Source organism: Triplophysa rosa, linkage group LG4 (assembly GCF_024868665.1).
Source record: "Triplophysa rosa linkage group LG4, Trosa_1v2, whole genome shotgun sequence".
Lineage (NCBI taxonomy): Eukaryota > Metazoa > Chordata > Actinopteri > Cypriniformes > Nemacheilidae > Triplophysa > Triplophysa rosa.
In genome coordinates, this window is record NC_079893.1 from 21,296,284 (window position 1) to 21,310,039 (window position 13,756).

General features: G+C 43.8%; 1 protein-coding gene across 1 annotated transcript in view; it reads left to right on the top strand.

Annotated features, from left to right (window-relative positions):
* Positions 1-276: 276 nt before the first annotated feature.
* The window catches only part of galntl6 (polypeptide N-acetylgalactosaminyltransferase like 6), a 202,968-nt gene continuing 189,488 nt past the window's right edge, over positions 277-13,756 (top strand). Inside the window, exons 1-2 of the mRNA XM_057331719.1 lie at positions 277-788; positions 1,108-1,345. Coding sequence (XP_057187702.1) covers positions 1,211-1,345 — 135 coding nt within the window. The 5' untranslated portion in view covers positions 277-788; positions 1,108-1,210. The remainder of the gene's footprint in view (positions 789-1,107; positions 1,346-13,756) is intronic.

Consider the following 13,756-nt stretch of genomic DNA (forward strand, 5'->3'; position numbering starts at 1 on the left):
ATTAAGTCTAGTACCATTCAATAATAAATAAACAAGTTCAAAGAAATGTACTCTTCTTGCTTCTACTCTTAAAATCTAAAGAACGTATGTGAATATTACACCAAACTATAAAATGAATGTGTGGCTATTACTGTGAACAATACAATCATATGTTTACAGTTATAAGGTGTTCCATACAGATATAAGGTACTAGGCTAAATGGACTGTGCATTAAATAGCATACTATACGGTTCCATACACTATTGAGAATGACAACCAGAAGCAATCAGATTTCAGACTATATTGTACATGATAACAAAACAGAGGTTGAGTTTGTGAGGGTTATTGTGAACACATGCGTTTAAACAACACTCAAGGATACAATTCAGCAGATCAGTTCAACCTCTTGCGTCTTTATGAGCTTGCCTTGGTGTGAAGGCTGGCTGCACGAGTCAAGACTGCGCTATCCTTCACATCGGAAAGCGTCGCCCGGCTGCGAGGATGTTTCATATTAATGCCTGGCACACGTGGTTTATCACCGCAATATCTTAAAACTCGAGGGCGATGAGAAGTCGCCCGGGGAGAAAAGAGGAAAAATCTCGAGCAGGCGGGACGCGCGAGAGAGTCTTGATGAAAAGCGCGAAGCGATTTCAAATTGCATCGCGAGCGCGTTGCCACAGATAAAAACGCAAAGCTCGTCGTTGTCCGGCTGTCATCTTAATCGGGAACCTTACCGTTGTGTGTCTTCAGCGAAGGAGAAGCGATTACCGAGGGACATATATGTTTCAACATGCAAATACCCCTCTACTGTAAGTCGTTTTCATGGCGCTCGCTCGTTCTCTGAAATTCCGGGTGTGTAATATCTCGCGTGACTGATAAAATCAGCTGCTTATTTATTTCCAAGCTATCCTGTGTGTTACAGACTTGTTTAAAAACAATAATATTCGATGCGAAGGAAACAAATCGCTTAAATAATGTTTCTTTAATTCCTTATGTCAGTTAGAGATTGCACGGCTCACTAGCCTCCGATAAATACGCATGTTGCTGCGTCTCCGCTTCGTTTTGCGTGTTTGTTTGTTTACATGCTGTTTTATTCTGCTCAACGGGACTTCTGTTTCCTATTCGCAGGTGAAAGTTTGTCATCTTGTGCGAGGGAAGGTACGGAGCTCGATTTCATACGCGGCAGACTCGCGTCTATTTAGTGTTGGATTGTCTCGTTTGTGTCTCCAAGATGAAGAGAAGACAAAAGCGCGTTCTGCAAATGGCATTTCTGTTTATGGTGGCTTTAATTTTTCTACCAAACGTCGGACTTTGGTCAATGTACAGAGAGAAGAGCCTTATGAAGTCGCATGAGTCTGGAGAACAGGTGAGTAAACACCTTTGACATGTCTGTGACTTCGGCTTTTATGAGCTAGCCTACTGTCAATCAGATCAGGCGCTTGCAGTTTAAGCCACCGAGCCCACCTGTACTGAAGGATACATTGCGATTTTATTGTCCATACAAACTTTATGCCAGACTAGTTTTAGCGTTCAAGAGTTATATTTACATTTCAAGAAATGTAATGCATCTCTTCAACTGCTGCAAGTACTAAGTATTGTTTTGTATATAAGTGAATTTGATCTTTAAATAAATGTTGGAAACTGCTGTAAAGCATGATGTCTTTATTTTATGCATCTTATTTATTTTAACCACTTGAAATTGTTTATAATATATACAGTATACTGTATATACAGTATATATATATATACTTTTTGGATTCTATTTTAATGTTGATCTATTGATTTGGTGGAACTGGTTTTATAGATATTTTAATTGGTAGGAAAACAATCCACACTTTTTATTCCAAATTTATATTTGCAATTACTTGACAATAGCTCTTATTCATTCTGAAAATAGTTTTTGGTAATGTGTATCATACCCATGGAAATGATACTGTACCACTTAAATCAAAGAACAAAGACCAAACACTTTACAACCTTGGAGTTTTAACTACTGTGTCCCAGAATACAAGACATTGAACACCCCATATTCAATAGTTCTTCAATTAAACTTTTAAAACACAGTACCAAAACATCTTTATGCGCCTTGCACAGTTGTTAATGAATAGTTAACATGTTACATTATTGTGCGTTTGCCTCCCACAAGATTATGCATTTACGAGCACTTAGGAAGTCAGCAGTTTGCCTTCGGGGAAACATAAATCACCAGTCGGAAATGAAAGATATTCTTGTACAAAAATGAAGAGGATGGAGCTCCATCTGACGCTAATATTGAATATTTATTGTTGATCTGTCTAATGCTCTCAAAGAGGAGGAGGTAATAACTCAACCTCCTGAATGATTGAGCTTTAAAAGAGTCTGGATTATAGCATCATTTTCATTGGGTTGAATTCTTTAATCACGATTAACTCGAGCTCTCAGAGAACAACATTGGTAAACTCATTTGTTCGGCAACTGGCTGCTACACATGATGAGAGTGCAATCAGTGATTCTCTCCGCCAGCTGTCAATGTGTCATATTTAGTCCCCTGAAAGCATCTTGCATTTTGAAAATCACTTGAGCTGGGTTGGCTGCACTCACTTAGTGTACCGTTGCTGTTATTGACGTGCCTGGTGTAGTTCACTACCCAGAGCATCACTACTAGATTACATTTCCTTCTTCTTTCTCCACTGTCAAGCGAGCTGGAGAGACCAATACTAACTTGCTAAACCCTCTCTGCTTCCCCTCTCTCTCCCTGTTATGAGTGCGCAAACCTCCCCAGATGCCGAGGGGTGCTGTTGGCTCGTGTGATTTCGCCCCCGGGTACCTGGTTTCTTTTGGTTTGTGCAACTGCGATGTAGTTTTCCTGCTCAAGGGAAAAATGCTGAGTCTGTTTATTGTGTCTCGTAATTGCTTCCCTCTCATTTGTTTTGCCGTAGTTGCATGGCTTTTGCCTTGGGCGAGCGCAACTGCACGAAAGCAGTCTCTTCATTAAAGCCAAATCAGTGAGCAAGCACTACGGTGTTGACAGGGACGAAAATATCACAAAACCTCATGCAGGGTGTTGTCCTTTCTGTCTCAGCGGACTTTCTCTTCCTAATTTTCCCAAATGGCATTCTCCAGGCAAAACAACCCTACCCTGAAGCGTACTGTAGATGCTTTAACGCAATTAAAGCCAAGGTGACAGGCAGGCTTTTGCATTGATAGCCACACAAAATGGGTGCTGTTCCCTTAAAGGGATAGTTCATCTTTAAAATGAAAATTCTGTCATTATTTGCATGCCCTCTTGCAGAACACAAAAGAAGATATTTTGAAAAATGTTGGTAACAGAAAAGCATTGATCCCCATTGACTTGCATTGGTTTTGTGGCCACACAATAGAAGTCAATGGGTTTTGGTTACCAACTTTTTTTTAAATATCACACAGGTTTAAAACGACAACAGGGTGAGTAAATGATGAAAGAATTTTCATTTTGAAGGTGAACTTTAAAATGAAACATTAAACAGGGCCTCAAATACACAAGCAGAATCGATCCATACACTGTCATCTGAATAGTTAATGGCATGTAATAATGAAGAAAACCAGAGTCACAGTCTATTGATTCTCAAGCAGTTTTTAGGAGAATATAATTAGTGGATTGAACCTGCGAGGGGGGGGGGGGGGCGGGGGGGGGGGGGGGGGGGGTTGGGGGGCTGGTGGCGGGGAGGGCATTGTGTAGACGAGGACAGTCTGTGGGATAAAACTCAATCCCCTCATGTCACACACTCCTTCACTCAAGCTCAAGCCGGAGTTGGAGTTTACGAGCTCCATAGAAAAAACCCAGTGCCTGTCATTGTGCACCTGTCGGAGGGGAGAGATAATTGATGGCGGAGATATTGTGCCAATAAGCCTCCAAGAATCGCGGTGAATAAACCTGCCTTGTGTGTCTTCTTTTATTATCCGATAGCAATTACCCATGATTCAATCAGCACCCGGATCCCAAAAATCCTCCCTCAGCGATGTTAAGCGAGGTTTAACAAAACGGTAAAGCGTGATGGGAAGCGGACTGGATGACAGGCGCTGGGTTCCTTTGTCTGCTTTGTTGAGAAGAAACTGTGTTGAGCTCTGTCCCACCTTCCCTTCAAAATCCTCGCTCTCTCTCCTTTGGGAAACAATCATGTTGAATTAGCTCTGGCGGCCCACTCCTGGCACGAGTAAACAGCATCTGTGTACTTCAGTGGGTGGCGCGCACAGTGGCGGTGCTATGAGATGGACGTGCGCTGATAAGCGTGTGTCAGGACTGATAACCTTCCCTCGTCTCCTAACAAGACCCTAGCATTGAGCGTGACATAGCGAAGGCCCACAAGCATTATGAAGAGGCTGTCTAAGCAATGCTATCTCACCGCTCTGCTGCGCTTCTATGTGTTGACAACAGTGGGTCGTGTAAGTGCTGTCACAGATAGCAAGGTGGATAACGAGAGGTTTGCCATTGTTAACTACATGGGGTGGAAGCGCGATGAAGGTGGAGAGCCAGGTGACCTCGGGCCCTAAGCTTCCTTAGATCAAAATCTAAGCCGACCGTGTTTGTGTCACTCGAGACGGAGGAATATTATTGTCGCGTTCCATTTGCCAGCAAAGTGACAAGAGGAAGGGAGATGTAGTAATTGCAATTACCTTTAGTGTCATGCTGGAGAGATACATTATGGTAATGTACACGTCAAGATGACAGCGAGAGTGTAGGTTAAGAGAGCACCAGATTATTTGAACTAAATTGTGGTCCGGGCATTTTGAAGGGTCACGCAAACAGGGAAGATAATGTCAGACAGAGGCTAGAATAATCAAGGGATGGGGAAAAGATACTTTACGGTTTGTGTCGTACGTCATATTTATTGTGAAGAGGTGTTTTAAGTGTCCTTCGCTGTTCGGGTTCCAGTTTGTGTGTGACATATGGGTAGGGTTCAATTTTGAGCCGTAACCGGTTGAATGATATACAAATGAATGTCAACCATGTTGGATGGAGAAAGGACGTCTTTTTTTATCCTCATAATTTCCATTTCACTGAATGTAAATTAAAATTTGCAGTCACAAGGGAGGGTGCCGGATACGATTGAAGAGGGTTTCCGTCGGTCGAGTGATCAGACCCCGTGGGGATGATGTAATTGAATGTCTCACCTTGGAGTGATAGTGTCCGGTGTTCCAATCTATTAGACCATGTATCCTTTCTCCATGATCCCATGGCATTCTGTTATCAAAAGTCATCAACTTCACATTGTTTCCCTGTAATTGCGCTCTTCCCGGAAAAAAGGGTCAAGATAATTGGATTTCTTTGTGTATGAAGAAATTTGTTGCCAGAGTTCAAGAAACACGTGTGAATGCGAGCAGACAAAGGCACAAACTCGCCGCATACTTGTCATTCACGCATACGTTCTGCTCTACATCATTACCACATGAAGCCACACTCGATGCCCCGTGCCCCTAATATGAACGGAGCCGTGACCCTCTCGAGAAGATGACAATTTAAACTTGATTACTTTGATGTGCCTCATCTGGTGAGGATGGAGCAATGTCTTGGGCCGCGGGAGTAATGCGCATTTCATATTGAGCAGCAACCGTATTGGGGAGCGGGGTAATATAAAACCACTTACTCTCAGGCTCGCAAAACAAAGATACACAGACCTTTCCGGTCTTGTGTGTTTGGCACCTCCATTAAGATAATAACACTATTACAAGAGATTGAAAGCTACTGAAGGGCTCTTACTTTCTCTCTTGGTCTTTAGCCATGAGAGTGACATGGACATGCATGCCTCTGACAGTCATGTGTTTGATTGCTCTTTGTGTACTGATTATGGTGAATCTAAATTTAAATACGTTTCTGTAGTTTCAGAGGTTATCTGTTGAGTGTTGCCTGAAAGGAAGTATTGCACAGGCGTATGCGTATATAATTATTTACCATTATCTAGCCAAATTCTATAGAATTATGTATGTTAGAATTCTAAAGCTCATGTTGATCAAAATAAGCATGCATTCTAAATAGACACCAGTTGAGATATTATATTGAGAAACTATATAATAATAAATGCTGAGGAAGATGTCATTGTGTGGTCATGTGTATTTGCACAGGTACACATTACGTAAATGTCTGTGCACGGCAGTGTGTTAATCTTTCCTTTTTTTCCCCGAGGTGATCTGAGAGCTGCTTGCGTTGAATTATGGCAGTTTTCAACGACTTCACCCGATTGTTGAGGTTTCTTTTATTTTATGGCTCCTCTCAGAGCGCGCAGAGATTTATGGCATGGAAATTCGCCACGCAAGGTGATATTTGTCATCGCCAAAAAATACCAACGGTAAAATCGGGCGGTCGGTTTAACAATGTCGCCCTGTCTAAAGCGTTATCATCAGATCAGAGGGAAAGAGGCCGATTATGCAAAATGTGCAGCTAATGCACGATTTCGAAATAGCTTTTTCGAAACTTTTCACTATTTGTATTGTATTAAGCCAGAGATATGCTGACAAGGGAGTTAATGTATTAGGCATACTAATGTTACCAAATGCCCTTTTCACAATACGCTTAAACATTTTAAAACATTTTCTTTACCCCTCACACTTTGGCAAGAAAATGTGCAGTTTGGCAATAAATCTTTAGTCAAACAGAAATCTGTCAGTTACATTTACAGATAGAAAGTTATACGCGTTTCATAGCCTCAATGAGAAAGTCGAACTCAAGGTTATGTCATTTTTAAAAAATGATTTGTCTGCCTACCGCGTTTTCATTTTCTAAACCCGTGTCTCTCTCTCTCAAGGTTAAGGTGAAGTTGGTCATGTGAAACAGTGCCGCTCTTTTATTGTTAAAAGTGATGATTCACAATCAATCTCATCTCTGTGTACCTAATCGACTTACATGCTCACTTGAGCTTTAATTTTTGTGGAGTAATCATATCATCCGTGTGTTTTCCCACCTCATAATCAAATCGAGATCGATTGATTCTCAGCTGCAGTGTCTCAGTAAGAATTGGTTGTTCAATAGCTAAAATAAAAAATATTAATATTTACTGCTTATCTTACTGTGGAATTGTATTTATACAGTTTATGCCAGCTCTGAATACAGGTCTTTTGTTCTTCACACATAGGAAAGATATGAAAAGTCAAACAGAGAATTGCAAGAATTTGTATCATATACTGTATATGTGTGGGTGTTGATTGGCAAACTTTTCAATTGAATTTGAAAACAATTCCACAAAACATTGCACATCACACATAGTCACATACATTTAAGTTTTATATCATGGTGATGACTTCAGAGTTTAGAGTCCTGATTATATTATATGTCCTTCAGTGCTCACGGAAATCTTTCTGCATGTACAGTAAGTTTAAGGTTTTAATTAACACATGATTTAGTATGAAACGTTGTCCTTGTGTCCGCTATTAGCTGGTCCCTGCAAAGTACTAGCTGCTTTTTAGGTTTTACTATCCTTGTGATCCCTGGTTCCCTACCCTTAACCCTCAGAGAAATCTTGGGTAGGTTTTAATTAAAGGACAAGTGTACTTAAAAATAGACATTTCTAAAAGTATCTGCTTTAGAACAACACTTAAGTTGAATGAATACTTCACACAAAAATGGTAATTCTGTCATCACTTACTCACCCTCAAGTTGTTCCAAACCTGTATAAATTCCTTTGTTCTGTTGAACACAAAGAAAGATATTTGGAAAAATGTTAGCAACTGACATTTCTGGGACATCATTGACTACCGTAGTAGAAAGAAATATTCTATTTTTTTTCTTCTGTTGAACAGAAGAGAAAATATTTTGAAGAATTTAGAAAAACATACACACTGAAAAAAATTTGGAGTGAAGTTTACTTGAAAAAAGCTAGGAAACAATTTTCAATCAGGAAATGTTAGTACATTTATCAGAACTGTCTAAGTAAAGGCTAAACACATGTCGAATTAGTTTTTAATAGAAATTCCCAAGTACGGGGTCAAGTAAATTTTACTCATCGTTTGTTTGTAAATTTTATTTAAGTAATGCTTCTAAATATACTTAATATTTCTTTACAAGAGTACTAGTTATCTTTTCCTCCATAATCTTTACTTGTTTGTTTTTTGTAAATATTACTTGAAATCATACACTCACCTAAAGGATTATTAGGAACACCATACTAATACGGTGTTTGACCCCCTTTCGCCTTCAGAACTGCCTTAATTCTACGTGGCATTGATTCAACAAGGTGCTGAAAGCATTCTTTAGAAATGTTGGCCCATATTGATAGGATAGCATCTTGCAGTTGATGGAGATTTGTGGGATGCACATCCAGGGCACGAAGCTCCCGTTCCACCACATCCCAAAGATGTTCTATCGGGTTGAGATCTGGTGACTGTGGGGGCCATTCTAGTACAGTGAACTCATTGTCATGTTCAAGAAACCAATTTGAAATGATTCGAGCTTTGTGACATGGTGCATTATCCTGCTGGAAGTAGCCATTAGAGGATGGGTACATGGTGGTCATAAAGGGATGGACATGGTCAGAAACAATGCTCAGGTAGGCCGTGGCATTTAAACGATGCCCAATTGGCACTAAGGGGCCTAAAGTGTGCCAAGAAAACATCCCCCACACCATTACACCACCACCACCAGCCTGCACAGTGGTAACAAGGCATGATGGATCCATGTTCTCATTCTGTTTACGCCAAATTCTGACTCTACCATTTGAATGTCTCAACAGAAATCGAGACTCATCAGACCAGGCAACATTTTTCCAGTCTTCAACTGTCCAATTTTGGTGAGCTCGTGCAAATTGTAGCCTCTTTTTCCTATTTGTAGTGGAGATGAGTGGTACCCGGTGGGGTCTTCTGCTGTTGTAGCCCATCTGCCTCAAGGTTGTGCGTGTTGTGGCTTCACAAATGCTTTGCTGCATACCTCGGTTGTAACGAGTGGTTATTTCAGTCAAAGTTGCTCTTCTATCAGCTTGAATCAGTCGGCCCATTCTCCTCTGACCTCTAGCATCAACAAGGCATTTTCGCCCACAGGACTGCCGCATACTGGATGTTTTTCCCTTTTCACACCATTCTTTGTAAACCCTAGAAATGGTTGTGCGTGAAAATCCCAGTAACTGAGCAGATTGTGAAATACTCAGACCGGCCCGTCTGGCACCAACAACCATGCCACGCTCAAAATTGCTTAAATCACCTTTCTTTCCCATTCTGACATTCAGTTTGGAGTTCAGGAGATTGTCTTGACCAGGACCACACCCCTAAATGCATTGAAGCAACTGCCATGTGATTGGTTGATTAGATAATTGCATTAATGAGAAATTGAACAGGTGTTCCTAATAATCCTTTAGGTGAGTGTATTATGAGGTATTAATATGTGTTAAGTTAAATGTATCTGAACTTCAAAAACGCTGACAGGCATTTCACAAAAATACTTTTATTCAGAGTTTGAATTCAAATATTTAACAGCTTATTTAAAAAACAGAGAAACAAATAAAACAAGTTAATCAAATAAAACAATTCAGATCCATTAAACCACCTTCACATTTCCTCTGGCATCAGAGTCCAATCCGTTAACGTTAAGTTAACGTTACCTGTGGAACCGATGAACATGGATGTTAATGCCACAATTAGATTATTTGTCATTTACAATTCAAATGAATTTATTGACCTTAATGCATTGAACATAGGCTAACGTTATAACAAATTTTAAATGTTAGAACAAATTAGTTCAAGATCCACCATTCTATCTGTAACAACAACGCCAGTTCAGAGCTAGCTAAGGCAGAGTTAGCTACGGCTAAGTTAACACTCACATACAGCAGGCTACAGCAAGTTTATCAATATCATATTGGTTTGGTTATATACGGAGCTTAAACTTGATTTAAATTGATGAATATGCATTACACGCAAGTTATTTGTCTAAGTTACGTAATGTTAGACATGCGAGACTTGGCACTTATCAAACTGAACACTGTCAACATTAATAGCTTAACTTAGCAACACGTTAATTATATTATCCATGTGCATAATAAAAAACAACCGCGTTTGCAAACGTTGTCCAGAAATGTTAGCAATACCGAGACTCAATAACAAGAACTCGAACTCAAACAAACCAGCGAATATAAAGTTTATTAACGTTGCACTATGCTGCAAATGTTACTACATGAATTAAAAATAAAACATTTAATGACTTACCATAGTTTAATAACCTCAGGCGCTGAAAAATGTTCCTTTGGGCAAGCTTTCCTGAGGCTCTTCGTGCCTTTTGTAATGTCCTAAGTGTGCATGTGCAGCAGTTATATGGCTGTGTGGAGTATATCTTACTTGCGTTCATCAGTTTTATACATCGCTTAATTTAATGACAAAACACCAAGTTAATATTACTTGGCATTTTCATTTAAATGTACTTATGTATTAGAGCACAAATAATTACAAAAGAACCTCAAGTAACACATTGAATTAAACGCAACCTTTTAAAGTAGAAAGACAAAATACAACTTGCTTGTAAAACATACTCAAGTAATGCTAGCTTTATTTACAAACTCAAAAAAACATTTTTTACAGATGCTTCATACTCCACATTAAAATGGTTGTAAGGGTCAAATCTCAGTTGCTAAAATTTAATCCAAGAAGAATTTTTAAAAGTTTGGAAAACTTGATGAGTAATTCATGCAAATTTTTTTATTTTGGGTGAACATCCTTTACGAAGCAATCCACCATTTCATGACATATTTAGTATATTTATCTCTTGGTAGTTCGTGTCTTCTCAAATTAACTAAAATGATGTCAAAGTCATACAGTCAAATGTCCAAAACATTTAAAATCATTCTTATTTTACATGCATTAAGTCAAGTTCCAAGCTAAAATAGTTACACCGTGAGTCAAAATGAGTTCTTACATGAAAAGAAACCCATGCAAGAACCAGCTCTTCAGTCTTGATCTTGAATTGTAGTTCCCTTTCTGTCGGTCTCTCGACGTTGTGTCGAACCGACAGAATGGGGTTTGTCTTGAGAACCTATCATCTTCTGAGTATTTAGAAAAGGCCAATGAAAATTGGCGAATGAAATTTGCATGCCGGGCTCCTCCCCGGATGTCCGGGTATAAGAGGGAAGCCGGCGTGCTCATTCATTCACCTTTTTTCTTCAGAGCCTACGCATCTGATGAGCTTCTCTACAGATCTTTGGTGATCATTTTTCTGCTGGAATCTACGACGTGGACAGCGGACGGTCCCTTCCTGCAGTGACTCTCCCTGGGCGTCTCGGCAGTTCCGGAGGTGTTCGAGCAAATTTCCTTTCTAAAAGAGCAAATTTCTCCAGCGTGGCTTGTCCCGCTGTTCTCATGGGTGCAACACACTCATCGAGGAGGGGACGGACACGATGCCTGCTTCCAGTACGCTGGGGCAGACGTTGTGGATACGTCCTGCCCGCATGCGGGCGGTGACGATTCAGACGTTGCGTCACGGTGGCTGTGTCCCACGGGACTCAGCCACCACCTCGTTTGCTCCCCGTTCCGTGGCGGCAGGACTACGGCCCTGCCGTCCGCTACGGCAAGCAGCGAGGGTGATATGAGGATTACTGTGAGCGATAATCCGCCAGCCACTGGCTCACGGACCGTTCACACCTCGTCTCGCTCGTCTGACCGTTCCCCAGGAGACGGTCCGCCGTCTTATTCCTCAATCACGTATTCGGACACATGCGTGATGATGAGATGTCTCTTGCAGCATCGGGGGGTGACGTACTGCCATCCGACTCCGACGATTCCTCGGGCTCCCTCCCTCGGGGGGTCGAGCCCAGGAAAAAGCGGACGTCGAAATGTCAGCCATGCTTTCCCGGGCCGCCGTGAGTGTTGGGTTGCAGTGCCCGCACTGCCTCTCCCGGCCTCGCGCTGGCTACATGGCCCTCGGGTTTGAGCGCGGCTCCAAGCCGCGCCCGCCCCCAGTGCCGTGTTTACCGGAAGTGCATGAGGAACTTTGTAAGACCTGGAACGCCCCCTTCCGGCCGTTTTCACGTCAAACAAAGTTCGTCACCCTCTCTTCCCTCGAGGTTGAGACAGCTGGAGGATACGTCGGTGTCCCCCAGGTGGAGTATGCCGCCGCGGTGCACTCGTGCCCGTAGGGGCGGCCACCTGGGGGGGCTCGACCTAGACTCCCGTCCAAAGCATGTGGTGTCTCGGCATCTCTGGTGTCAGAGGGCTGCCTCCTCTCTCCACGCTATGGCTCCTGCCAGGCCAGGGCGTTGAGAGAGCTCCACGAGGGTAAGACCGACCCAGCGCTTATGCAGGAACTCCGCGCCGCCACCGACCTCGCTCTACGGGCGACCAAGGTGACCACGCGGGCCCTGGGTCGGACGATGTCCACACTTGTGGTCCATGAGAAACTCCTCTGGCCGATCCTTGCGCAGATGAGTAACGCTGAGAAGGTCCGCTTTCTCGATGCACCCGTCTCGCAAGGGGGGGCTGGTTGGTGTTACTGTCGAGCCGCAGCGGCCCCGCTCACCCCCCGCCCGTGGGGGGGCGCGAGACCCCACGCGGCCTCCCCCGGAGGGTTCTCGACAGTAAGAAGCAGTCCTCCGTGCCGCAACTCGGCCGCCTCGGCCGTCGAGTCCCGTGCACTGTCTGCTTCCCAGCAGCCCTGGTCCTCTTTGACGCCCTCCAGCTCTGGGCCCCCCACTCAGGCGGCCCCCCCTGGAGGAGACAGCGAAGAGGAGACCATCGCCCCATCAGCAGCCGCGGCGATGCGGCCCTCATGGGAAGACCTCAGGGGGATCGAGGCTACCATTGGGCCCGACCCCAGCCACATCGCTGGGAAGTCGGATAGGGACGGATCCTGCCCCGTCTCTCCATTTGCTGGCCCCCTCCGGGGGGCTAGCACCCACTTACTCTCAAAAGAGAGTTTCCTCTCTCTCTGGGTTATCACAGCCACTCCCACCTTCTGCACGACGGTGAACGGCAAACTCGACGTTGCGTCATGGCGAAGCGCAATGTCGAGTATAAACACCAGCCCTCAGCACTCTCAGTCAGACAGTGCGTTGAGCTGCGCAGTCGCCAGGCAGGAAAAACAGCAGAGCCAATCTCCTCCAAGGAAGGAATCCGTACTGCTAGCCATCGAACCACCCCCCGGAGGGACGATGAAAAAGATTGTACCTTTAGTCCCCATCTCATTTCTGGGAGCCTGTCTGGCTTCCCAGGCTGTCAGGCTTGCTAGGGAAGACGATCCGTCTCGGCTACGCGATCCAGTCGCCTCACGCCTGCCAAGTTTCAGGGCATCCGATATACCTCAGTCAGAGGCTAGGATGTTCCCGTACTTCGGGCCGAGGTCGCCACCCTTCTGGGGAAGGGAGTGATCGAGCCCGTCTCACCAGCTGAGATGTTCAACGGGTTTTACAGCCTGTACATCATTGTCCCCAAGAAAGGCGGGGGGTTGCGCCCTATCTTGGGTCTGTGTGTTCTGAACACGCACCTACACAATAGCTGCCTTTCAGGTTGATCACGCAGAAGCGCATCCTGACGTCCGTCAGGTGTCAGGACTGGTTCATGGCAATCGACCTGAAGGACGCGTTCTTCATGTCTCGATCCTCCCTCGACATCGGCCGTTCCGACGGTTCGCCTTAGGGAAGGAGGTGTGCGGGTACTAAACTATCTCGACGACTGGCTCAGTTTGGCGCATTCTCGAGATCTCTTGTGTACACACAGGGACCTGGTGCTCCGGCACCTAGATCGGTGGGGCTACAGGTCAACTGAGAAGAGCGAGCTCTCCCCGGTGCAGAGCGTCCTCTTTCTCGGTATGGAACTCGACTCTGTCCTCATGAGCTGCCCCGCTCACCCCCCTGGG